This window comes from Hetaerina americana, unplaced genomic scaffold (assembly GCF_022747635.1).
Source record: "Hetaerina americana unplaced genomic scaffold, ioHetAmer1.1.p SCAF_11, whole genome shotgun sequence".
Classification (NCBI taxonomy): Eukaryota; Metazoa; Arthropoda; class Insecta; order Odonata; family Calopterygidae; genus Hetaerina; species Hetaerina americana.
Window position 1 is genome coordinate 9,859,253 of NW_027286181.1, and position 27,587 is coordinate 9,886,839.

The window sequence follows — 27,587 nt, forward strand, 5'->3', positions numbered from 1 at the left end:
TAGGCAAGTTTCAAAATTACATTAACAGGCTATTCATTAGTGATGTTCCTGCACTCGCACACATTAATTACCTTATAAATGTCTGTTAAGTCCTGTCAAGCAAATCTAAAAATGACAACATCAATGCAGATATTTATACACATAAAATAAGTTATTTTAAACAAACATTCCCTGGCTTTAAGATATGCAGCTTTTAGAACACTGCACGCTTAAGTCTTATGGAATGGTTATCAACTGAAAAGAATCAGGGTATTCTTTCACTGGCACCTGAAGGCAAAATTACATTGATGGTGATGAAAGCCAGTGCACGGGAAACTTACACATGCCTACAGGGATTTCTTCAGTAGGTTAACAAATGATACTTCCACACCATTACACAATATTGGTGAGCTGAAGGGATTAGCTTATATCCATTTGCATGGGCAACGAAAATGGTTTTGGGAAAGACAGACAGGAATACATGACTTAAATGACATTATTTTTTCAAAAAAAAAATCAAAAATATTTAATATCCATGGAAAATTCACAACAAGGGCTAGAATCCACTGTAAGTAAAATGAGTACCATATAAAAAGTAAATTCTTAGATGTTTTTGCCAAAAAAAGCAAAGCAGCACACATTTTACATATGACTGTGACATTTGTCAAAAGTGGCCACCATGACGCATTCCTTAACTGAATATTTTTTGTAAAACACTTACGTGCAATAAATTACCTAATTTGAACCTTGGTCATGATTATCAATTTAAAATAATCTTTTAAGGATTGAAAAATTAAATGATAAATAAAGAACTTTTCAAGAACTACAAAATAAAATGAAAAATATAACACAGATAACACACTGATACATTTTCCTTCTTCCAACAAAATTCCCCCACTTTCCACAAGGAATACACTCCTAAATTATTATATTTTATTAATATACATTATAAAAAAACATGATTCCATTAAAAACTACAAAAATATTATTGCTAGTTGCACAAAAAATAACAAAACAACTGAACTGTAACATCTGCTATTAGGGGACAATTATTTGAGCTTCCATTTAACCATGAAATAATCATTAACCTACAATTGTTTGATAGGTTAGATTAGAGCTAACTGTTAATTTACTTATCATGGCACAGAAAAGTAACCAATCAACTTATGGTACCAATGCCTTAAACTTAATCACAAACAATTTTTTCAAAAAGTCTTTCACTTAAAATCACAAACTTGGCATCCAGTTATGTGACTTATATGATTTCACCTGGTTTTCTAATTACCAATCTAATTGGTTACCATGCCATGGAACGATTTCTCATAATGCTTTTACCAATTTCAATCCAAATGAAGTCTTTGGTATGACTTATGGAAGGTTCTAACTTTCTACTACCAGAATGATACATGTCGGAGAGCATATGTTATGAGAAAATTCTATTTAAAATGATAGTGTACATGTGAAATAGCAGATGATTTCAAACAATAGCCATAAAATGAGGTGGTTATCATATTAAACATAATGATCTCACCATTAGTGACAATGACAAGTCGCTGAAATTATTTTCTGCAACGTTCTAAGCATGTCAGAATCAGACATGTTAAGTGATATTAGGCGCAACACACATTCTTTTATTTGAGAAAGAATATTTCAGTCCATTATAACAACTACAACCTGTTATCTAACGTGCATTATACATTTTATCAAAACTTTCCTTGCTCATTCATAGTAAAGATACCATTTAGTAATTTATGCATAAATATGAAAACACTAGTTACATGAAGTATGAATTTCAGTTAATTTAAAGATGCATCAGTGTAAAACATGATATATATAAGGAAAATCAAAACAATGATAGAAACACTTGGTGAAACAAAACTAAGAGAAAAGAAGAAATAATCAAATTTTAAAAATTAAATGGCTAAATAATTTTTTAAGGAGACAGCACAGAAAGAAAGATAGATGAGAATAATTATACATAAGAGCCAAGTATGAAACAGAAATAATATGTAATGGAAGACAAGCCTAAGTAGGATCAATGTAAGATCCGAGGAAAAAATTAACCCAAAATTTTCAAACATGCAAAGCTCTAACTATGCACCACCACCTTGACATGAGCTGGACAAGTAAAGAGGATCACTATTAAGATCAGTTAATAACTGTTGAATATATTCTTCAGCTTTCTGCTTTAAACTATCAAAGCCCAATGCACAAAACTGAGTCAAAACTCGTGGATAAAGTATATAGTACAAACATTGATAGAAAATACTAGGTGTCATGGGATTTTACAGGCGAAATGAACTGCATTGACCCAAGGCATCACCTAATATATAGTGGACACATGGAATAACTATATTTTGATAAATAATAAGAACATGCACCAATTTTGACTTGAAGCATTCTGACTTCAATGTGAATACTGCTGTCTAATAATGTAGAATTCCTATTCAGTAAAATCAATGATTCACAGAATATTAAGGAAAAAGTTTATGATGGCTTAAAAAAATAAAGACATTTACCAGTTTTCCAAAGGAACCAGTTTAGATTAAACTGGCAAGTCAAAGATTTTTAAAAGTATGCAATCACTTGAAAAATGGAGGTATGACCAAAATAAATCTGTCTTCCTATACCGGGCATGCACAATTAATCCATCCACGGTTATCTATTGGCATTCTTTAGTTTGAATAATTGGCCATATATTCTATGCACTACAAGTAGGTAATCAGCAATCAACATGCACTACGGCAGCACACACTTGCACTATGCAGAAATAAGTGTGGAGAATTGGAACAGGAATTTTGTAACACATGAAAAGAAGAACATTATTTTTTTAATCCAACAAAAGATAAAAATACTCTCACTATTTTAAGACTAATACTGCTAGTGGACCTACTACAGATTTCTGACCCCTCCAAGTACCATGACAATGTAAGCAAAGTTTTTGGCAATTTGTGCACTTTACATAGCCCCTGGGAGGAACTTAAATGTCAGCCTGCATTGCGTTTGTTACACTTGTTGGGTCACCAGTATAAAACCCAGACTTACACAAACATAATTTGAAAGAGTAATGTCAATGAAAAAAATATTCAAAAAACACGCAAATCCAACGTCCATGCATCGTAAACTGTCAAGTATAACCTGTTTGAAATTATACAGAAAAAAATAATCTAACACAATAATACATGTTACGATTAATTATTCAATATAGAATTAGCTTGGCTTGGGAAAATAAATATCATTGGGATTATTCTCTAACAAAAGTATAAATAGTTAATGAAGGATATTAATAAGTTAAAATTCAACTTTAGCATAAAGAAAAGAAAACAAGAGTAAAGATGCTTTAAGCACTTTAAGAAGAAAGTGAAAAATACACCATTTTTTAAATGTTCAACGGAAGTATAACATAGCACCACAAAATTTTGAGTTCATAACTCAATGTTTTACAATATATGCTTTAAAAGCCATTCTTAAGAAACAACTCTGTTAACAGGCAAATAAATTAGAAGGCACTTGATTAAGTATCCGCATTAAAGCATAACATTTGGTTAAGTACATAGCCAAAGTGGCATGGCTTCCCTTCATTGCACAATACATGATGGATTCAGGGGTATTAATCACAGGCAGGGTATGCTTTATAACTACACAACAGCAAACTTATCCGAAAGAGTTATATGGAATAGAAGATAAAAAGATGGAAGAAATAGAATGAGGGACACACCACAGACTCAGGCGGAGGGTGTGAAGTAGCAAGTGATACATGAGAGAAAGAGAGGGGATGAGTGTTGGATGTTCAATGTGATGGAACATTTGCAAACTGAACCAGAGGACATTGATGACCATTCGCTCACTCCTTTAGCCCCATCACATGCTGAAATCGCCGCCGGCCATCCAGGTACATCATGCACTCTAAAACAAAAGACAGAAGAAACATAAATACAGACAATTAAAATGCTCAATAATAATTAGTGGTTTAAAACAAATGTTAGCTTCAGTCAGAACTCATAAGGTTCAAGGAATTTGAATATTTCTCCACCTACAGGGTGCGTTCCAAAAGTAATGCAATTAAATTTCCCATGCCACTCCTTTTGGTTGGTGTGGGATAGAACCACTTGGAGTGGTGGGGGGGAAGCTAAGATTTGCCGCAAAACCAGTCTCAGTGCTCTCCAAGCTGTGGAAATGGCAGGATGTTAGTTATTGTAAACCTCTGCACGCCAACTGTGTCACTAAAGACCAACAGAGCCAAAATTTCAAGTAAACTTTAACAACAAATTGAAAATAAACCTGATTATTTGGACAATATCATGACTGGTGATGAAACCTTGGCTTTTGAATACGACCCAGAAACAAAACGCCAAAGTTCTGAGTGGCACACCGACCAGTCTCCCAAGCCCAGAAAGGTAAGAATGAGCAAATCAAAAGTGAAAACAAGGCTCATCTTTTTCGGCAGTAATGGAATACTCCATAAGGAGTTTGTTCCTCAAGGACAGACAGTTGATGCTGCCTATTACATAGATGTGCAGGAAAGACTACAAAAAAGGGTCTTCAGGACGAGAAAAGTCATCTCCTGGCAACTCCATTAACGCGCTACGAGTCTGCCAGTTCCTGGCCAAACACCAGATTCCAATGCTGCCCCCTATAGTTCTGCCGTCGCCCCAGCAGACTTCTTTTTTTTCCCTCGGATTAAGGCAGCCCTGAAAGGAACCCATTTTTCGTCCATAGAAGAGATCCAATCAGCCGCAATGAAGACCTTGCGAGGGGTTCCTGAAGATGCCTTCTAGGGTGCATAATGGTCATGGAGGAGTCACCAGAACAAATGTGTTGAGGCCCAAGGACAGTAATTTGAAGAATTAACCCAATCTGTATTGCCTCCCACGGTATGACACTTAAGACACCCAGTTTCAACGAAATCCAATAATCAAACACACACAAACTTTGTAACATTCCACAGATTAATTTCAGTGTGCAAAACCATTTACATGTCACTGCATCATTGACAAGGGTAAGTACAGTCAAACCCCATATTTATGCTACAGGAATTTACATTTTCTTAAAATTTACAACGTTGTTATCACGTCCTATACAATTTCCTATTACAATCCCATATTTACATGATTTCATTTCCAGTGTTCTCAATATTCAAATTACTATGCACTGTAATAAAAAAATTCACATTTTAAAACAGTAACTCATGTACTTCATGTATGTCATGCCTTTATAAAAAAAACTCTTGACTTTGTTTCTGATACATACACTTAAAAAAAGACAATTGAGGTAGGTAATATAAACAGTTTTATGGAAGAATTTGAACATAGCAGGGTGCACTGCCACTAGTGATAGAAATTTGAACATCTTAAACTCGTAATCACAGTCTGCCAAGAAAGATCCGTTCTATGAAATGAATACATTCTACTACTAGAAGGTAGCTACAGAATTTATTCCTTGTAAGAATACCTGAGGCAGACTACTCATTTCACATAAGTTGAAATCAAGAGAAATGAAAATGACTGACTTAAACATTATGAAGTGAAAAACACAAGAACTGGTGACTGTCAACTGGGACCATTTGCACTGCCTTGACTTAAAAAGACATAGCATTGATGGGTCCTGAATTTAAAAAGTATTGGTATATCCTTTAAGGTCATTGGTAAATGTCCTGATTTTTGAACATTCTCACTTGGTTTTTTTGGTATCCCGGAGTTTATTTACGGTTTGCGTGGACAATGCAGCTTTCTTTATCGGCTAGAATATGACTTTGGCAAATGAGCAAGAGAAAGTAGGGCCATTCATTTCCCTGAACTTTTTCTGTGCTTTGAGGTGCAGAAGTTTGTCTTGATTTTTGATATCCATTATCTTTCATTTTGCATTTTGGGGCATTCACTGGAATATACAGGATGTGTCCCCTTGCAATTGACACGTCTCGGCATCACAAATCATACCATCATGTTTATCCTTGCCACAACATGGCCATATTGGCTTTCCCTCACATCGAAGAGATACATGAGCAGGGTGTTGATAGGTAAAGCAGGGCATAGGGTTCGGGATGAACAGTCAGCACTGGGACACATTCGTAACTGTAAAAACCTTTTCACGGAGCTGGTTCTAAAGAGGATGTAAGGACAATTGAAATGGTGTTAATTGACTCACCATTCCTTTTTGCAGTCAATTGACATGCATCGATGCCTCCTCGGGAGACAATCTCTTTGATGTCGACATGCAGCAGGTCATTGTACGATTTGACATCCCAATTTGTGTCGAGGGTCATATGAACTTTGACATACATGGGAATAGTGTGCAGCATACCAGTTGACAATTGACAGGCACTTTGTTTCCTATTTGCCATTACAATTAGGTGTGTGCCATTGTGCAGCTTTTTTAGTGACTTCAGTTCTCCAGGTGTTGGACTGCTAGGGGCACACTTTGGATTAAGATAGGACTTCATGTATTAGAAAGGGGGACAATTTTGTAGATGTTTCCCCTTCCTTCAAACCAAATATTTATAGCTCGCACTGACAACATTACCTCCCCCACCCACATCCAGATGGGATCTTTTGGGTGGTGGAAGTGTATTTTCCCCCATTCCAATATAAAGATTCATTCCCGGCCTCCCCACCAACCACAGAGCCACACACTCGGGATGCCGCACCACAAAATCGAAGCGGTTGCCAGGGCTAGATAGAGGGATTCCAGAGTGGTTGCCCGTTTTGGGTTAGAATCTTCAATGCAAGGGCACACCAAAAACCCATGCACCTTCAACCACCCTCCTTATACCCCTACAGCATTGGCACTCGCCACCAGAACGGAAGCCAATTGACCAAGGGAGGACAGCAGATCCACTGGACTGTCTGGATGCATCCCTTGCTCACTGGGGATTTGTTTTCAGGTTTATCTCCCTGCCCTTGTAGTCACCTCTTACAACAAGCAGGGATATTGAGTATTCTCCATCCCACTACCCGCAGGGGTTTTTGGGTTATTGATTCTGATGGATTCAGGATTGATTTGGCAAAACATTGTGGATAGCAGGTCTCAACACTAAAAACAATATTAAAAAACATGATTCAAATCTGTAACATGCCAACTAGTACAGACAATTACCCAAAATGGGAATATGTTAAGAATTCCAAGTAGAATTCCAAGTGAAGAATTACTGAGAGTGGTTTTTAAGTGACACATCATCAAACATCCCCATGGATGGCATAATCATAAGAGAAAAAGTATTGCACATTCCTACAAGATGGGGAATCAAAGGTTTCACAGCATCCAATGATTGTTTGGATAAGTTTTAAAATAGCACAATCATCTACACAAGGCTGTGAGCAGTGAAAGCAGAGGGGTTGCTGTCGAGAATGCAACTCAGTGGAAGGTGTCAGCATTGAACAAACTTCCCCGAGGCTATAGCCCAAAAGATGTTTTCAATTCAAAGAGTTATTTTTAATGTGCTGAATGTGCTGCCAGTAAAAACACAGTACTTAAGAGGGGAACAACGTCGTAGAAGTGTGCTGAACAAACGAAGACTGACTGTCCAATTAATCACAAATTCAGATGAAAGTGAGAGGCTTCACCTACTAATGGTTGGTAAATCAAAGAGACCTACATACTTCAAACATTCAAAAACTGCCCATTTGAGACACAGCTAATTCTAAAACAAGGATGACCTCAGAAATATTAAAGGATCAGCTTCATGCACTGGATGCTAAAATGGGATCTCAGGAAAATTCTGCTGCTGATTGGTCAGTGTCCAGTGCATCCACCAAATGTACAATTGAGACTTGTACAATTACAATTTTTCCTGCAAATTGGACTAGTGATCTCACACCATTAGATTGGATTTTAATAAACTTGATGTGTTGCGCTACTCCTTCAGCAGATTATTATGGATGAGGTGCATCGACTGCTATGATCATTTTGCACCGCTGTCAAAAAAATCTCAATACCTGTTTAATAAAAATATTAATAAATACATGAATATTTCAAACCAAATGCCCTAAAATTTGATTCTCTAACTAAGTTGTCCAATTAGGCCAGTTTCCCTAAAAAATTTTAAAACTTTATTTACGGAGTTTTTTAAAACTTTATTTCTTAAACCCTTACTTTATAAGTGTCTCTGGCCCTTTCAAATTTGAATTCAAATATGTTTCACCATCAGAGGCAGGTCACAGACATCACGGCTTAATTGTGCTTTTTCCTCCGTGAAAAGGCAAGAGTGTGTGAGGGCAGAGTGCCCTTTCCTCAAGCCCATGATGGCAGCCTCTTCCATCACATTTTTCCGGATTGAAGAGGGCCACACTGAAACAACTGACTTCATTGATCTCAGTTTGTTGTTATCCATGGACTGCCAAGATTCCTTCCACTGGTTTAAAACCAGGTGCTGCAAGGTGACCTTAAGGTCATCCACAGGTACCAACGTGGAATCAGTCTCAAGCTTACCTTGGTAAGCTTGAGACTGACTCCATTGCCAGTAATTCCTACATGGCCAGGAGCCCTTTCTCAGAAGAGATTGGAGGGTGAAATGGATCTCCTGAACTATAGGATGCATTAATGAGAAGACTGATATTGATTTCAATGCACCCAACGAGTCTGAGCAGATGAGGAAAGAGCCATAATTTCCTTTTATTTCATTTAAGGTTATCCTGATTTCTGACAGTTCGGCAGTGAAAATACTGCAAGAGGTATTTAGTTTTTCCATCAAGACTCCAGGCAGCACTAGGCACATGTCAGATTCCAACTTCGAACCATCGGTATAGACAGGGACAGGAAGGCACTAAAGAGTCACTGGTATTCAGACTCTATCATGAATGCTTTAGGGTGCATATGTGACATGGTCTTAATATCAGGCTTTGGTGTTAACCAAGGCAGATATTTAGTATTAAAAACTGAGTATACTTTATAATAGGTAAAATTAAATTCATGAATAAAATCAATAAAACAGCTAAGGAAATAGTGGCCCTTCTCCACCTGTTAAATAAGTCTAACAACCGGATATCAAAAATAATATTAAAAATGGGTGGTTCATCACAGATAAAACTTGACAGGCATAGTTGCCCATCAAAAAGGTCCCGCAGGTTTCCAACAAAGGCTCCCCTGCGTCAGCGAGTAGGCTTGGGACTGGGCAGTTTCTAAATGCTCCAGTAGCCAACCAAATCCTGGCGTTATGAACATCTGTAAGGCATCTCAAATATGACTCTAATACTGACGAGTGTACTATAGAACCGTAGTCCAATTTTGAATGGATCAAGGCTCAATACAATAAAAGCACGGCAGGGCGATCTGCTCCCCATCTACAGAAACTTAAAAACCTCAAGACATTGAGGGTTTGGCAACACCCCTCGCCTAAACACGGATACACTCCCACCAGTTTACTTTTTGGACAAAGATCATCACCAGGAAACGGCCGGAGTCAACAAATGATATTCCTGCCCTGCAGGCTTCAAGTCCGTGGAATGTGGTGTCCGCGAATACAGAGGAAATGGACATTTTGTTTTCCCCATGGAGAAACAAAATCTGATCTTTTTCCACCAGTCTTCGAATTTATTTCGGGTCACCTGGGCTTGCCTTGAGGCTTTTACCAGTTGTGTCAACTGGCAAAATATGGCTAGGTTTTCCACAAAGAGCGATGCCATCACCGGAGCATTGATGCATTCTGCCACATCGTTGACTGAAATGTCAAATAATGTCATGCTCAGCACTGATCTCCGAGGTACCCTATTCTCCAGTATGAAGGATTGGGATACATACTTACCAATCCTTACTTTACAAACAGGGTTCATTAAAAATTTCTATTAAATAGGGCCATGTTGCCCCTAAATCCCCACTTATGCAAAGTTTTTTGTCACCACACACTATCGTAAGCCTTCTCAAGGTCGAAGAAGATGGCTACAACATGTTGGCATAGTTGAAAGGCTTCCTGGATGAAATTGCTGGCGTGCATTTAATGGTCCATCCTAGACCTCTCCTGCTGAAAATTGCACTGAGCATCCGAAAGAAGGTGTTGTCTCTCCAAGCACCAAACAAGATGTCGGTTGACCATTCTTTACCTCAGTTTGTGCAGGCAACTGCTGAGAGTCATGGGAAGATAGCTATTCAGCTCATATTTGTTCTGGTCCTGTTTCGGAATAGGTATCACCACGGAATCTCACCAGGAATTTGGGAAACTATCCTTGATCCTAAACTGGTTGAGGGTATTGAGGACCTCCCCTTACACTGCTGTCCAGGATATTACGGCGGAAAGAATTGTGGGTTCCGTCCATACCTGGCAAGGTGTTATGGGAGTCTGTGATGGTGGATTTCAGTTTCCAGGGTGAGAAGGGCTCATTATATTATGTAGCTGTTCAAGCCTAACCGAAATTAAAAGGGATCCTCTCACATCATCTCTTTATGTTTACAAAGTCTGCGTCATAGCCTTCATTGCAGCTATTGGGCGCAAACTGCTTGGTAAATATCTCGATGATTCCAGGGCGTGAAGTCAACACCCGGCCAGCTGTGAGCAACGGTGAGATGAAAAATGGGCCCTTAGACCCAGATTTTTCTTGACTCTGTCCCATACCTAAGCGAGTGGGGTTCTATGGTTGATCATAGAGACATAATCAATGCAGGAAGTCCTCTTGGCATGCTTCATGGCCATACATGTATGTCAATTTTTCCAGCTTAATTATCTCCATTACCTTCTTTTCCTCTTCGAACAACCATGGGAGTACACTGGGTGTGCACCCTTGCAATTGACACTAAGAGATTCTGAGGTGCACTCTTAACCCGTGTGCATGTGCTTGCCACAGCACGGCCAGGTGGCCTTGCCCTCACATTGTGACACAAGGTGGCAGAAGCGTTGGCACAGAAAACAACGCACTGGGTTTGGCATGAAAGTCCAAACTGAAATACAATCATACCCTAGGAACACCTTGTCAGGGAGCCTGTCTCGGGCAAACATCAATATCACGGAGGTGCTCTTGATACTTTCTCTGTTGCACCTCATGGTTAATCGGTCACAAGCAATCACTCCCTGAGAAAACACTTCGCTTTTAATCTCGTCGACTTCCACGTGTAGGAGATCATAATCACTTATGACTCCTCAAGAAGTTTTTAGAGTGCAAAACACCTCAACCTTTATCGGAATGTCATGGAGCATTCCCATTGCCAAAATTTTATCACTATCTTCAGTGTACAGGGTCTGAATGAGCAGTATAGCATTCCTCAGTTTCTTCACTCTTTTAAGGTCCCCAGGTATGATCTGCAAAAGCACTTTGTATTAGGAAAGGTGACACCTTTTTCCAGGGTCTCACCTTCCTTAGCACATGACATGATATCTTGCATGCGGCAATTTTCCCCCCAGCCTGTATCCAGATGGGATGTCTTGGATTTTTCCTTTACTTTAATAAATACGTCATCCCTCAGCCTCCCCACCCACCCCAGAGCCACACATTCGGGACACCCCTCCGCTGAACCTGAACAGTTGTCAGGGCTTACTCAAGGGATATAGTGCTTCTGGAGTGGTTGCCTGTTTCGGGATGGATCTTCGATGTAAGGGCCCACCAAAATCGTTACATCTCCGACCTCCCTACGGAGACCCCCACAACCTTGGCACTTGCCACTGGAGGGAAAACACAAAGGAAGCCGATTGACTGGGAATGGATAGCTCCCAGCCTCCCATTTACACCAAATCCAGGGCCTAAGAGGGGTATCACATCACGGTCCATTCAGCGTATCCAAAACCTTGCTTGGAACCAGAAAGCTGTCCCTCCAGGAGCCCCTTCCCTCCCTTACAGGTCTCCAGGCAAGACAAACACCTGGGTGGATCGTAGACCAGATGATATGGCAGCACACAGACAGTGGATCCACAGCACTCTCCAGACGTATCCCTTGCTGGCTGGGGGTTTGCTTCTGAGGTTTTCTCCCCACCCTTTTAGTCGCCTCTTATGACAAGCAGGGGTTCTGCAGGAGTATTCTCTATCCTCCTACTTGTAGGGGTATTTTTGCATGTTGTTTATACTATCATAAAGATTATATTTCATAAAAAAAGATTTAATGGATATTTTTCCCTCCACTTTCCATGTTTTGGTACAGAAATCACCAAAGCTTTCTACCACCTATACCACAGAACATTTTTATTCCAAACAAGAATAAGTAGATCTTGAACTCTTATGTGTTTTGTTTGAATATTACAAAGAACAGAATTGTGTATTTCATCCTCTTCCAGTGAGGTGTTTTTCAGTTCAGCCATTTTGGACAGGTGAATTCCCATACAAAAAATTCCTCACTAGATGGAGTACCACTACTGAGAGGTTTACAGTGGGTGTATTGCACTCCCTAGTATGTATTACAGTGGTGCAATATGGTAGTTAGTAATGAGTGTCGCTAATTTTTCGATAAAGTGATCCTAATTTTCCACATGATGTGAAAGGAGATGTTTCTAATGTCCTAAGCAAAATCAGATGGCTATGTCCCAAATTCTCCTTATCTTTCACCATACGTGGACAATTAGGGGATGCTTATTTGTACTAGAAGTGAAATTCATCCAGTTAGGTATCTTCACTAATTTAATGCCTGCCTGAACTTTAGTACCCATTTGCCTATATACAGAGAGATTGCTACCCATTAGGTATTCTACATTGTGTCTTAAGGTTAATATAGCAATCCTCCTATTACAAATGGCACTGAATGAGGGACATGTTTTGCCCTTATTTACATATTTACCTAAATTTCTCTTCAATTATTTTGTTTTCATGACAACGAAGGGCAGAGAGCCATTTATAAAATACATCTTCAATGATAGCAATGCAATCAATATTATGTTAGCTTTGTTTGATACACGTTAGGTCTTTCAATTTCTTCTATTAATTGAGGGAATCAATTAACAAATAATAGTTTCTACACTTAATAGAGTGGAAATGCATTGTAACGACACTTAGTGAATAACTTCAATCAAAATGTTCTCTGAATGAATGGCAAATTACATTTCCAAAGATAGGTATAGTGGTTGATGCTTCCAATGAAAATTTCAGGGAATTTGTGCTTCCAGCACAGATTCGCTGACTTTCCTGGCTGTGTACTCTTAAAATCACCCATGAAAACAAATATTAATAAAAAATAAATTACAATAAAGCCAAAGGCAAGGAATTATCACTATCCATGGGAGTAACACCTACCTTGATAAGTTTTCGGAAGAATCAAAGGCAATTCCTCAGTAATAGAGAAGGTGTAGTGGAAATCATTGGTAGTCACATTCCTTCCTGAGCGGGGATCATAAACTTCAGCATAAACTGATATCTGCATGAAATTTTGCTCAGTATAGCATACATAAGCAGTGAGTCCAAGAAGGGAGCCAACATCTACTGGAGCATGGAAACCAATGTTGCTAATGTGGCAAAGTTTGGGCCGGTATTTGCTGCAATGGAAAAGGAAGAAAATAGTTTGAGAGAAACTTGAGTGAAAATGAGAATGTAATCACAAATTAATATCAATAAAAAATCAACATCACACAATGGAGGGGTAAATTATAATTACAATATTTTTCACGTTAGTTAAATAATTTTAGAATTAGGTATAAAATGGAATTAGCATATCTTTTTAAATGACATCTTATTGATATTATTTACACAACTAGGTTAACTTACAAAAACACAATATAAAACAGTGAAACCTCAAGTTTGAATAAAAATTTCTTTACAGAGAGACAAGTCTCTTAACAATTCCATGCAGTAAAAACATCAAGTTTTAGTTTATGACCCTAGTATTTAAACAAAATCTCACTTCACTCTAAGATGACAAGAATATTAGATTACATTTGATTGACTTGTTGTCCTACTGCATTTTTCCCAAGGTATCATTCAAAATTTTTAATTATCACACTATGTATATTGGTCCATTAAAACTAGTTTTAGATAATGAATAACTGATCATAGCACTTTCCCACTTGATAATCATAATAATTATCAAGTGGAAAAGTGCTATGATCAGTTATTCATTATATTCGTCTTCCACCACATCACATCTGAAGCTACTCAATTAGCTAGTTTTAGATACTATATTGGTTATTAAGACGTACAGAAATAAATTTCAAAAAACATTAGAGAAGTTATACGCCAGCAGAAAGATATGATTGAGAGCAAATTTTTCTCATAGAAGCAGGTACTTTGATAACCTAAATAAAATCACAATTAGACCGACCTCAGTTTAAATTACGAGAGTAAGGTGAAAAGTTCTTGGTCTGACACAGAGATGGCTTTCCAATCAGTGAAAATTTATGATTCCTGCCTGAATGCACATGTCGTTAATTCGTAAGACAAGTTTTAACTTGTTCTCTCAAGTAGTTTGTTTATATGTATTGTCGCAGTAGATGTCTTTCATGTTTAATGTTAAAATGGAAAAACACTTTAATTTCATGCAGTCTAACATTCTTTGAAATGGATGGATTAACCCAAATGACATTCATCTGAGGTGGACCAAACAGTACGGGGCCAATGTGAAGGACGGCTAAAAACCACAAACACACCGTAAAATATCAAAAAGGTACACAATGTTGTGTTGGACGATAGGCGATTGAAGGTGAGTAAGATAGCCAAGGCCATGGGGATCACGGAAGGAAGGGTGCAAAACATCTTGCACAAAGAATTAGGGTGCCACATTTACTGAAAGCCAATCAAAATCAAATCCACAAACTATTCTCGCAGCACTCTTTAGACCGATTCCGAAGTGAACAGACCAATTTTCTTTGGCGGTTTGTCACAATGGATGAGGCATAGGTCCACCACAACACACCAGAAATGAAATATGAATTGAGCAGAGGGTGAAAGCTAGTGGTTCAGCGCAAAAGAGAGCAAAGTCAATCATATCTACCAGAAAGGTTATGGCTACTGTGTTTTGGGAAGAGAAAGGGATCCTGTTTATTGATTATCTTGAAAAAGGCAAAACAATTACAGGTGGATATTAATCCAACCTTCTTGACCAGCTGGATGACAAAATTCGCAAGAAGAGCCCTGGCTTGAAGAAGAAAAAATTATCTTTTACAAAGACAACCTGCTTTACCCGCTCACGAAGGTGCATTGGCAATGGGAAACTATGGGATTTGGGGTATGATTAGCTTAGCCATGCCCCCTATTCTCCTGATTTAGCACCCTCAGACTTCCATCTGTTCCCCAACTTGAAGAAATTTGTGTCTGGGAAGAACTTAGTATCCAATGAAGAAGTTGAGATAGGTTGAAGTAGATGGATATTTTCACAGCCTTCCAGACTCTCACTTCCGGGAAGGAATACTGATGTTAGAGAAACGCTGGACCAAGTGTGTTCAAGTCAAGGGAGATTATGCTAAAAAATAAAATCATTATTTGACTGAAAATTACAGTATTTCAATGTAAGGCCGAGAACTTTTCATTCCCTCATAGTTTAATTTTAAAATTGATTTATGACCTAAAAAAGGCTAAAAGAAAATAAAAATTTATTTAAAATGACAGAGAAGATGCATACTTTACAGGTAGAAATGAATAAAAAGAACTTTCCCGGAAGTTGAACATTCACAACTAGAATCTTAGCTCTACAGATGAGAACAAATCTTGAACAATTATTGTGAACACTGAAATTCACAAAATGTGATTTTAGTTGGGCAATAAAAAACATTGGTGAGCAATCTCATAATTTCTGACAACTGAGACGAAGCATATAAACTGATTTTGCTATTTCATTTGAATTAAATATCTCTCTACTTTCAAAAAAGTTTTACCCCAAGTATTTCTAAGGGTTTAAAAAAATTAAATCTATTGAATTTATGTGTACACAAAAATTTGTTTATTTTCTTCAAAGAGTTTATACTGCTATTATAACTCTAATAAAACATGATTTTTTTGGTATAATGAGTTTACACTTGAAATATCTTTGGAGGAATTTGGATCTAAACAGCCAAAACAACTGTGAGCATGGGCTATTCAAATGATGTGTATGTTCAAAGTATTTATTTTGAGTCCTGGAATGAGCACATGTTCCTCTGAAGTTCTTTTGGTGAAGAGAAGAGAGAATCAATCATGTACTATAGCATGAAAGAGGAGGTCGTAAGACAAACAAACTTAAGTCACTCTATATCTTCAAAAGAGAGACATAAGTAAAATCTGATTCTTATGAGTCCCTGAATACACTTGAAAAAATTTTGTTTAGTGTATCCTTGAGAGTAAAGTGGGAGAGGTACTCCTAACAATGTAGACCGGATATAAGAGTGGAGCAAAGAATGGGGGTCAGAATTAAATACCAGAAAATGTAAAGAAATCACATTAGTATTGGCATAAAAGAAAATACGAACAAGTTGTAAATTATAAAATAGATGGAAACCAGTTAAGCATTGCAGAACAGATCAAATATTGGGTGCCAGGGGGGTGGTTGGAAGTCTCCTGATTCTTGAAGAGAGTAGGCAAAAATTTTATGACTTATACTATGTAGAAAGGTGTAGGAAACCTGAATATCTTGTGACACAAAGGGAATTCTTACGACATCATTACACTGGCAGATTCAACCATCAAAATAAAATGAGAGAGACAGACAAGGTCACAAGCAGATTGAAGTACTCATTCCTCCATTGCACAATAGGTACACATGACAAAATCAAACCCAAGTGCCTGAAAAATTAAATTGACTTGAATATTATAATTTGATGAATGTGTGAACCGTAACAATTATTGTAGGTTGTATAAAAGCATTTATGCTCATGGGAGAAGTACATTTGCTAACATATACTGAAGCATATGCATGAATTCTGCATGCATAGCTGGTGCCCTTGCATGCCCTTGTGGCGGCTTCTATGGTGTAGATGTTTCTGACTCGCATTGTATTGTGAAAATGTATCAGATTCTTCAACAATTGGAAAATTTACACGGGGAGTGAAATGCTTGCACATAAATGGTCAACTATCAGACTGGGTTCAGGTATGAGCTTTCTTCACCTCTCCTTCCAGGAGTAACTCGCCATGACTTTCACTGCACACTGAAAACACAAAATTACTGAACCTTGAATCACCACACCTACCTATTCTAGTAGTTTAAGGTTAAGTTGCTGTCTCTATTTATTGTTTAAGTGATATTATATCACATTGACTAATGACCTAGCAAAAAGCAGGTATTATTTTGGGGACAGTGGAATGTTTTTGTAGGAAACACATGTCCATTTGAAGCGCAGATAATTTATCATATAAATTTACAGTCCAGGAACACTTTAAGGTATGCAGTATCTCTGGGAATTTTTTAATACATGAGATTTTTTCAGTAATATGACTAAATCATAACACTGAATTTCATTGAACAAAATTGAATATCTATGCTGACCATGTGCAAAGTCTCATTCTTTTGGTCAGGAGCTGCTGCTCTTGACTTCCAACTATGAGGTTTAAAAATTGAATGAGCTCATCATAATGAGATTTAAAAGTGCTAAATTACCCATTTACAGCCATGTAACAAAATAACAGCAATCAGGGAAGGAAAGGGAACCATGGTAGCTGATTTAAAAATGCTAAATAGCAATGAAGATAATCATTGTATATCAACCGTAAGGAGTCAATTTATCAACATTGCAACACTATTAATACTATGCGCACACTTCATCTATTATGTAAATATCAACCATTTTTTAGCATAGTTTGCAATGCAGACCTATATTCCAAAAATGCTGACAGAGTCTATAATTAACACATTGAGAATGTTAAAACTTACCTGAACAAGTACCCTGCAGTCCAAGCCAGCTCAAGAGCTTGCCGCATGAGAAAACCACCAAAAACTTTGTTGTGCATGTTACGATCCTGGCAAAAAACAAAAACGTACAAATTAATATAGTATAATAAAACAGTAGTCATATGTAGTCATGATAATATAATTACAGAAATTTACATTACACAAAAGAAGACACTACACTCCATTCTCTCCACTTGTATTAAACTTTAATGTATCTTTAGAATAGTAAGAAATATAACAATACATTCAGAATTATACTAAGTCTTTTCATTTTTGATAGAGTCAAATTCAATTCTCACAGAGCAGTCATAAAAATAAATTCCTTCTGGCATGATTTTGGAGTAAGTTGAGAATGTTTGGAACAAGAAAATAAGTGCTAAATATTATACTCATTACTTGAGACATGCAACAGACAAGCTCAACAAAAGAAATCCCAGCCAAGGTCTTCTACTGACAAGGACCATATAAGATATCAAACTGTTTTTCACTTCATCTGTCTCAGATAAGTCCATTACAAACACTCAAGTAAATGCCAGATTCATTATGTCAATCACCTTGACTGGAGGGACCTCACGATGGCATGATGTGAACTGTCACAAAAAAGGAAATGTATGTCTCTTTTTATTCTTTATGTTAAATTTTGCATCATTCTACCTCGACATGAATTACGTATTCATTCAATTGAGGATATAGCTAGGTCAATGGGCAGACTAAGCACTGTGCATACCTTGGGATGAATCATATATTTACCTCTGGATGGCAAAACACAATACTGGACAACGAGGCACTGTTCATGGTGACAGAATTAGGGATATCACTAGTGCTTCTGAATGTTGGTATGCCTGATCGGCCTCCTCCAGGGATGTCAAGAGTTTTCAGGAATATGTCATGAATTGTCCTCTGCTCAGAGACACTGGGCAAGGTGCGGTACAATGAAGTACTCTGAAGTTTCAGCCGACGCTGCTTTTTCTCTGTTTGAAAGAAATGAATGAGCCTGTGAAAATTAAATAATGCCTGATTACATGAGGTGCGGCCAAAATTAATAATATTCATTTAAGTTGGACACAGTGGCTGTAATTTGGGTTGTTATTATCGAGTCATCCACTTATTCAAAGCATAAAAAAGGGGAACAAGTCCTAAAACATTTACTGATTCACTAAAAAACTACTTGCAACCACAAATAAATACACAATAGACAAAAATATTCCAAACCTCACCATAGCTACATCTAGTAAACATAATACTCCTGTAAGGGATGAAGTTGCAAGTTCACAAGGTATCTTAGAATTATACTACTATAGTTGTATCAATTTATCATTCAATAAAATTATGATCAACACAATACATACATTATGTATGAGGTGTGTTCAAAAAATAAGGAGACTATATTTTTATGCAAAATATTTATTTATTCCTCAATATTAAAGTTGTCCCCTTCAAAGTAATCCCCCCAGATATAATATACTTCTGCCAAAGCTTTTACCAATCCTTGAAGAAATTCTGATAAGCACTTTTTGGTATATCCCTGAGCTCTTCCAGGGATGCAGTCTTTATCTCCTCAATTGTTGCAACCCTCCATCCTTTCATAGGATTCTGCAGTTTTGGGTACAGGAAAAAGGCATAGGGGAACAAATCCGGTGAATACGGTGGCTGAGGCATGATTGAGGAGTTGCTTTGGGCCAAAAAATCTCTCACAAGCAATGACAAAAGAGCAGGTGTATTATATTAATGCAAAAGCCATTAATTGTTTTCCCAGAATTTCAGGCATTTTTTTGTAATGCTTCTCACAAATGGATCATAACTTCAAGGTAATACTCCTTATTGACCATACGACCTTGCAGTTAGAACTCCTGATGCACTACGCTACAGTAATCGAAGAAAATAGTGAGTAAAACCTTGACATTCGATCGAACTTGTCCTTTTTTTTCTGTCTTGGTTCCCCTGGGTTCTTTCACTGGGACAATTGATCTTTGGTCATAGCCAAACATATACCCATGATTTATCACCAGTTATGATCCTTCTGAGCAAATCAGGATCATCATTGACTTCATTCACCAGCTCCTGAGCAATGCTAATGGGACAGTTCTTCTGGTCAAAATCCAGCAGTTTCGGAATAAACTTCACTGACACACGTCTCATGCCCAAAACATCCTAAAAAATAGCATGACACGAGCCAACTGATATGCCAAAATTCTCAGCACTTCTCCAAGTCTTTTGACTATATTTCAAAACAATTTTCTTCACTGCTTCAACGTTTTCATCCACTGTTGACATGCTGGGGCATCCAGAGCAAGGTTCGTCATTGGCATCTTCTTGGCCATCTTAGAAGAGCTTGTACCATTTAAAAAATTTTGTTTACTAAGAGCATACTCACCGTATGCCACTGTCAACATTTCAAGTGTTTTGGAGCACTTAATTCCATTTTTTACAGAAAATTTGATGGAAATTCTTTGATCCATTATTTTTTACAGCAGAAAATCACTGAGCACACCAAAACACATCTCAAATTTGTATCAGTCAATAAAAAACTAAATATACTATTACATTGAAACTTTAAACAAATGTTTTGCACATGCTTACCAACAAAACAAAAAAAATAGAAAATTGAACGTATGTTGCACGTGAAATTTGAAAAGTCACCCTACTTATTGAGCACACATCATATTAATATCACCATTTATATCTTCATGAGTTTCACTGAAAAATTGTCTGGACAACTTGGGAGACATGGTATACAGGTGAAATTTTAACATAAAAAAATACTATTAAATTTCACTCGGTGAAAGAGACATAGTCATTCTAATATCACTTGGCACACTTCCCGAATCTATTCAACTGCCGATGGTTTTGACACCAAAACCATAGTCAGTCGAATAAATAAAGTGTAGAATTATACTAATTGATTTTAATCCTTGAGAGCAGATGTGGAATTTTGATGACAGTTCACAATGAAACCGATATTAACATGTTTTAATTCCAATAAGTTCTGGTTTGACTGCTACAAAAATTCTCTAAAAATTTCTAAAAAGGTAAAAGACATCACAGAAAAATAGGGCATTCCTTGTACAATTATAATTTTTTAATGCAAGATACAATTAGATAGGCACTCACAATATTTCCAAACTATAAATTAGCGACAAAGTTTTCAAAATGTGCACATGTGTAACAATTTCGTCATTCAATCGCAGTTATTCATAAACCTTTATATGAGCTTAATCCTTGAATAATGCAGTTTATAAAGTATTTCTTGTTTCCATGAAAGCATTTTAAATTTTATAGCAAATTAGGGCATCCATAATACTGGAGAACTTCCAACTCATGTACTCTGAATTAAAATTATCCTTTAATTTACTTTATTAACAGAACTAATGAAACAACAAGCAAAACTGCGACCAGGTGAGAAGTAATCTACCATGAATGGAATGGGCATTTCATTTAGTAATGTTTATTCTTCAATGGAAAGATTCTACAAGGGTAAACCTCAATCTACTGTAAGTATTGCCACGTTTTATACATATCACATCTCAGAGGAATATTGGTGAATAAATAATATATCCAACAACTTGTCCAGAAAATTAAATTGGACAATAAACACGAGTCCAAATACTGAATTACATGAAGTGCACAATTCTCACACAGAAATAAGAGATCTATATTACCTTTAAGAACAATAGGAATATTTGTTTATAGGCATAATTGTTTTAAACAATATAATTAATGCTACCAATTGGGAGTTATCATTGAGCTCCATTAAGAGCCCTAATTAAGGAGAGAACAAAGATGAGCTACATTTCCAATATAATCTTCACAACCCCAACATCAGCAGTAATCCATGGCTTCCTTGTCCTGTTCCTAAAGCTTTATTTGTGGCTTCCAATAATCCTTTCTCGAGATGATCTTATCTTTCTTCCACGATAAACTATCTCTCAGTCATCACTCATAAAATTTGCAACTGCCTCCTGGTATTCCTTCCATTTTGTTCTGGTCAATGCTTCTAAATTCCACTTCCCCACCCATCTACACTGCTTTTTTTCTTCAGAATCTGACATTATACTTCATAACTACTATATGATCATCTGAATCTGTATCAGCTCCAGGGAAACTGGGTGAATTAATTACACTATTTCTAAATCTGTGCCTAATCATAAGAGAGTCTAACTGCTATCTCAAAGTCATGGCAATCTTTCAATTTTATCTACATTAATTTGGTGTTTAAACAAATTGTTTGTTAAGATTAAACCATTTATCCTGTAGAATTGCAATGGTCTCTCTACACGGACACTCCTTGCCCATAAATCATAGCTGCTATTTCAATAACATCTCACTTTTTGCCCACTGCCACATACAAATTTCATATTACTATCAAATTTACCTTCCTGGGACACCCACAGTTATTTTCTTTAGTTGATCACATGTCTATTTCTTCCTTCCTATGGCTCCTTGCAACACAAACATCTGAATAATCACTAAATTGTAGTTTCACTCACTCATCTGCTGTGTTGTTTAAGTCTTCCATCTAATGAATACCTTTGCTACCTCTCACTGCTCTTTCCCTGCCCTGTAAATTACTCAGAAACTACCAATCCAGTAATCCCCACTATTCTTCTATCTAACCTCCCACAGCCCTAAGACATCCACTTTTCTCTTATCACCACCCACTTTATATTTCCTTATTTCCCTGTCCTTAACATTCCAAGTCCCTATCTTCTTGGTTCAGTCCTCTTCCTTTTTCCTTTTCCACTGCTGCAGTCAGTTCAACCTCACAAGGCTTTTGCGTGATGATCGCTGAATAAGCCCCCCAATGCCGGGTATAACACCTGGCCCAGTGAGCTAAGTTCTGTAATTACCAGGACTCATAAATCAGTCACTCAATGTTCTTGGGAAAAATAATTGAGGCAGTTTCCCACTGCCATCCTCAGTAGGATTTTTGAGGAGACACTGCCACTGAAAACGCCATTACACAGGAGTCAGATTTCTCTGCAGACACCTCACTGAGGAGCAGATGCTGAATGTAATAACTTGCCCCTCCCAAAACCGGGCACAACGCACAACTGGACTGGGCCCTTAATTTTTGGGCCTCATAGTCGCTAGGAATCTGTCATTAAATCCATCCTGTCATTTATCCCGATGGATTCTGTCGTTTTCCATCATAAATACCTTGGGATACATAATCGAGGAGGTTTCCCATGACCAGGGTTTCAACGTGACACTATCACTCAAATTGCCACCCAAATGGAGTCAGATATATTTATAGCCAACTCACTGATGAACATATAATGCACGTACTACCTTTCATCTAGCTCCGATCTTTCCACCTAACTGGTTTTGAGGGCCCTACCAGGAACAAGTATCATTTCTCCTAGCCTGAGAGATCTCTAGAACAAGCAAGTCCTTTCAACACTTCAAGGTTGTAGACCCTGGGGAGGGGGTATTGAAAACGTCTAACAAAAATACCACTAACCAGACTGGAGAAGAAATATTCCATAAACTTACAAGTACAACTGAATAAAATTTATGCTTCCAGGACCTGTTACCATTAATGTTTAATTTTAAGTTCACTAGAATTCACACTCACTTTCTCCCTGTTCCAATATAGCCTTCTCCTCCTCTGTTTCTGCCTGTAGGGGGTTCACCAATGCTGGCCCCTCATTGTTTGAGTCCCTAGCAGCCATGAGGAATGTAGCAGTGGTCATGCGATTCCAAGTGTCGGTCACTTGAGAGTGTTGCTCCATCCACACAGTCGTCTCCAGGGAAGAGGATCCCACCCACGAAACGTGGCCAGTCAATCTTATGTCCTGGTCTGCCTGAAATAAAAAAGGCAAAAAAAATTAGAACGTGTCATCAGTTCCTATGTACAGAGAAGAAACTTCTTGATGAGGGGCACAGGGTTCACTTAACCAGGGACTACTAACTGGAGTATGATAATTTTTTGTGGAGTATCACTTTCTTTCACTTTAAATATGTACATATTCTTTGCAGAAATCTATGCTTTCGTGCTCTAGCTAAAAACATGTTTCAAATGTGCACTGGCGAAAACTGGCTAAAACAACTCTGCAAACACTTTAAAAAACAGGAAACAGTAAACCTTCACAAAGCACAATGTTGTGTTTTTAGAAACTGCCGCACCTAGTGAAATCACGCCATTTGGAAAGCAAATTAGATGAAAAAAATAGAGTGCTGTTCTTGAATTGCAAACTCTGATTAAATTCAGAAATATACTTTATGAACATGCAATATCACATCTATGATTGAAAATAATTTCAATTGCATATTTTGGAAAATATATTTCATCGTATACTCATAAAATAATGTTATTAGCATAACTCAGTATTTTGCACTACATTATCTTTTCTTGGGATATTGTCAAGTAGCACCAGAACCTTAAAAGACATGGTCTGAATTATTGAATTCTTAATCTCAGGCTCAAGGCACAAAGCAAAACTCTGAACCAGTCCATTGACAAAACTGCAGTTGTCCAACCCCTTGGGTTTGATTTCTATCAGTTTGGCGAGCCATATTTTTTCCTTCAAAGCACATAGGTGTTCAGCATACTAACCTAGCAGTGGTTAGTTTTAATGTCACCTTTTACATTTACAAAATAATAATATAAGGCAATCCTAGATGGTCTAGAATACCAGTGACTATCACTCAACCTTCAAGATGAACAGAAATTGTTTCCCAAAACAAGAAATTCCAACATTCGAAAGAAAATGACTGAATACTAAATTCAATAGTTTCAGAGCAATTTAAATAGGAAATTTCACTTTCCACACTGCTTTCAAAAATATTCAGATCTTTTGATAGTTTCAAAATGGCATAATACAATCAAACATTTCTCAAAAATCCATTTGAGATGATCATTTCCTGGGCAGAACTGCCCAATTCATATTTTTTTTAAATTGGATATGGTCATCCTACGCATAATGCTGGTGACTGTCTGATTTCAAACAGAAAAATTTCACAACTGGATACTCCCTATGCAAATATTAAATTAATGCAGCAAACAGTCAATGGTTAGGTGCCTAGTAAAAAGTTCCATTAACTCTTTCACGAATTTTTAAATCAATTACTCTTACACTATTATATTTCCATCGAATGGCCACCAAGGTATAGTTTAAACAAATAAATCCCATGAGAAACAAAACCAAATGTTACAGCACAAATCAAATGTACCTTCCTGAAAGTTAATCTTTATGAAAACATGATTTGAACTACAAAATGCAGAAATGTCCCTCCATTTTCCAGCAAATAAAGTGATATTTGCACTGAAATTTTTTGAATTCAATGCTTACCAGCAGATTAATCTGTTATAGTACGTCAATTACAGCATCGTTCACAGTTCTTGGAATGATTGGCACACTTTTTATCAATAAAAAGATTAGTACCCTTCATTAAACTTACAGTAGGAGTCAGATCAGTGAAGTCAATCTGGTCAACCAGAACTGTAACAATCACATAGGGAGTCGGCTGATCTTTGGCTGGTTCCTGCGGAAGCTTCAAGTGTTTGTGAGTCAGCCAGACAGCAAAAATGTCAAGATCCTCCATCAGCCTACCAGTTCGAACATGACCAAGGAAAGATATGTATCGCTCTTGAAGAGCCACATCTTTCCCCAAAGGAATTATAGCAGAGTCAAAGCTATCCTGAAAAAAATTAAATACATATAATTCAATGGAGTTTTAAAAACAAATAGCAGTGAAATATCAACAAGAATTATATGTACCTATAACAATAAAACTAACACCCTTTATAAACAGGGAGAGGAGACTGCCAACTCGGCCAACATACGCACTCCCTTGATGCAAACAGATATAACAGTGATGGGTCCTGCATATTAAAAAGCATTGCAACTGGCTTTATCATTTCATAACTACACTCGCTCAAACATAACCACATAATCTTTAGGGGAAACACTAATGCTGCAGCTAAGCCATTTTCCCTGCAAAAAAGGTTTTTGAAGGCTTTGGCTAATATATCCATCGTAATTCCTGGTAGGCCACTATTTTTTAATTCAAAATAATGACGGTACCATGCATGCAAACATATTTTTTACTGTGCACAGTTGGCAAAAAATCGAGGTTTTTTTGTATAACTCATCCGCACAGTGTCACTTCAATATTAGCTATAGAATTGATACCCGTCACTTCACTCGTGACTGATAAAACACACATTTTATTCAGCAGTCTTGTACTGAATCCAAGAAAGGTACTTATCGCTCTCCTTCACTTCATCTTAACAAATTGAAAAATAATATAAAAATAAACCAATTTTAAATGTTTAAAACTGAACTTTAGAAGCTGATACTAATGAAATGCTACATCAGAGTGGCCGAGTTTAGAAGTATTAACTTGAGATTACCAACTGTTTCATATGTAAAGATGTGTATGCAGTGTTTCAGTGTATTTTTCTAAATTTTATTTGAGTTCGACTGCAACCATTCAATCAAAATATGTATTTTTGTTTATGGTTCCAATTTATTTTTTGTTTACTTCTGATTATGTTCTATATAACATGCCTAACGGCGAGAACAATATAATATCCTTATAGTTACTGTGGGGAGGGAAAAATGTGTCCTTAACTACTAGATACTCACTTGCATCTTCCTCACAGGCAAATCTTTCTTGGACTTCGGTAAAAGTTCTAAAAGATGATCCCGTGAATATTTGAATCGCTGATATCCTTGATGCTCTATACCCATGTGCTTCAAGAGCTTTAAACGCACTGAAAAAGAAATATGTTCAAGCTCATAGTATTCCAGGAGTAATTAAATGCGTGATTAACAGGGGGATTAAACTCTATGCAAAAAAAACTACCGTAAGAGAAGAAAACGTAACTGAAACTAACAGAGTTTAACATCAAATATAAGTAATAAAAGTGCAAACACTCAAATGTTTACAGAGCTAACCTTCCTGGACAGTGCAGACCTTCTCTGGGTGTTGAACCACCAAATTCCTCGATTGTAGTGTTCCTGGATTCCATTGTAATCCACAAACTTTTCTAAATTGTATACAAGAAGATATAATTACTGTCCGTATTCATTCAGGCAAACACTTACACAAGAAACACTCAGCACATGGAGTTACTGTTCAGAAACTATAGAGTAATTTTTCATCAAAGCATTACGGAACCGACAGTAGCCGGTTAGGTACTATCAATGACCATGAATGCAGCCGAATCTATTAAAACCAGCAAATCTTACAATTTATAATGTAAAAACGAAGTAGAAGAGCACTTCACAGGCACATTGCTTTACAACTTAACATTGTTGGTTGCATTTATAAACGAACTCAAAACGGTTGACCGTGTGGATTACTGTTGCGTCATACGAAATTGCACATTATTAGGAATACCGGGAACTAATTATTTAAATCAACAACTCCCCCATTCCACGGGTGGAAATTCACCCAAAACTCGTATCTTGATATAACAGGCATTGATAACCATTTAACCGCACGGTGAATTATTTGGCCAAGGAGTTGTTCCATGGGTATCAAGTTAATTCATACAGTATCTGCAATTTTATTAGTATTTTTGAGGGGAAGTCTCTTTGGAGGACACCGAAATATAGAAAAAATTGCTATTAAATAGCATACCTCAGCAACTGCTCACTTTGTCTACCTGGACAGAGGCAAAGTTTTGCAACACAGGCAGTCATGTTCCACGCCAACTTCGCAACACTTTGAGAATCTACCTGGATTATGTCATCGCCATAATAATACTGAACCAAAAAATACAGATATCGCCAGCGAACTTATCGCTCAGGATGATAAAATTCCAACATAATTAATTGTTCAACACTTTCGTTCTTTTATATATACTCAACTGAAATAAAACTTTTGCATGATTTACAATTACCATTTCTAACCATAAATGAATGCAATTTTGATGAAAAAATAGCCAATTGAAATTCAACATAA

The 27,587-nt window shown here is 37.1% G+C and overlaps 2 protein-coding genes across 2 annotated transcripts in view; one reads left to right on the top strand and one right to left on the bottom strand.

Moving 5' to 3' along the window:
- Positions 1-27,587, top strand: part of LOC139701078 (vesicular glutamate transporter 2-like) — a 167,573-nt gene that overhangs the window by 91,818 nt on the left and 48,168 nt on the right. The gene's annotated exons all lie outside the window — the stretch shown is intronic.
- On the bottom strand, positions 86-27,541 carry LOC139700921 (acyl-coenzyme A thioesterase 9, mitochondrial-like). The gene is made up of 9 exons (XM_071599391.1): positions 27,264-27,541; positions 26,576-26,667; positions 26,264-26,391; positions 25,074-25,313; positions 23,248-23,476; positions 18,423-18,643; positions 17,655-17,740; positions 13,116-13,354; positions 86-3,885 (listed from the first exon to the last, which is right to left on the bottom strand). Exons 1-9 carry the CDS (start codon positions 27,323-27,325, stop codon positions 3,824-3,826), a joined length of 1,359 nt encoding a protein of 452 aa, XP_071455492.1. The 5' UTR covers positions 27,326-27,541; the 3' UTR covers positions 86-3,823.

Bases quoted from the DNA above. Each gene is read 5' to 3' on its own strand.
- LOC139700921 (XM_071599391.1), bottom strand. From the start codon at position 27,325: ATGACTGCCTGTGTTGCAAAACTTTGCCTCTGTCCAGGTAGACAAAGT. The intron at 26,668-27,263 runs GTATGCTATTTA...TATACAATTTAG, and splicing joins CAAAGTGAGCAGTTGCTGAG to AAAAGTTTGTGGATTACAAT. The intron at 18,644-23,247 runs GTGAGTGTGAAT...TCTTTCAAACAG, and splicing joins TATATTGGAACAGGGAGAAA to AGAAAAAGCAGCGTCGGCTG.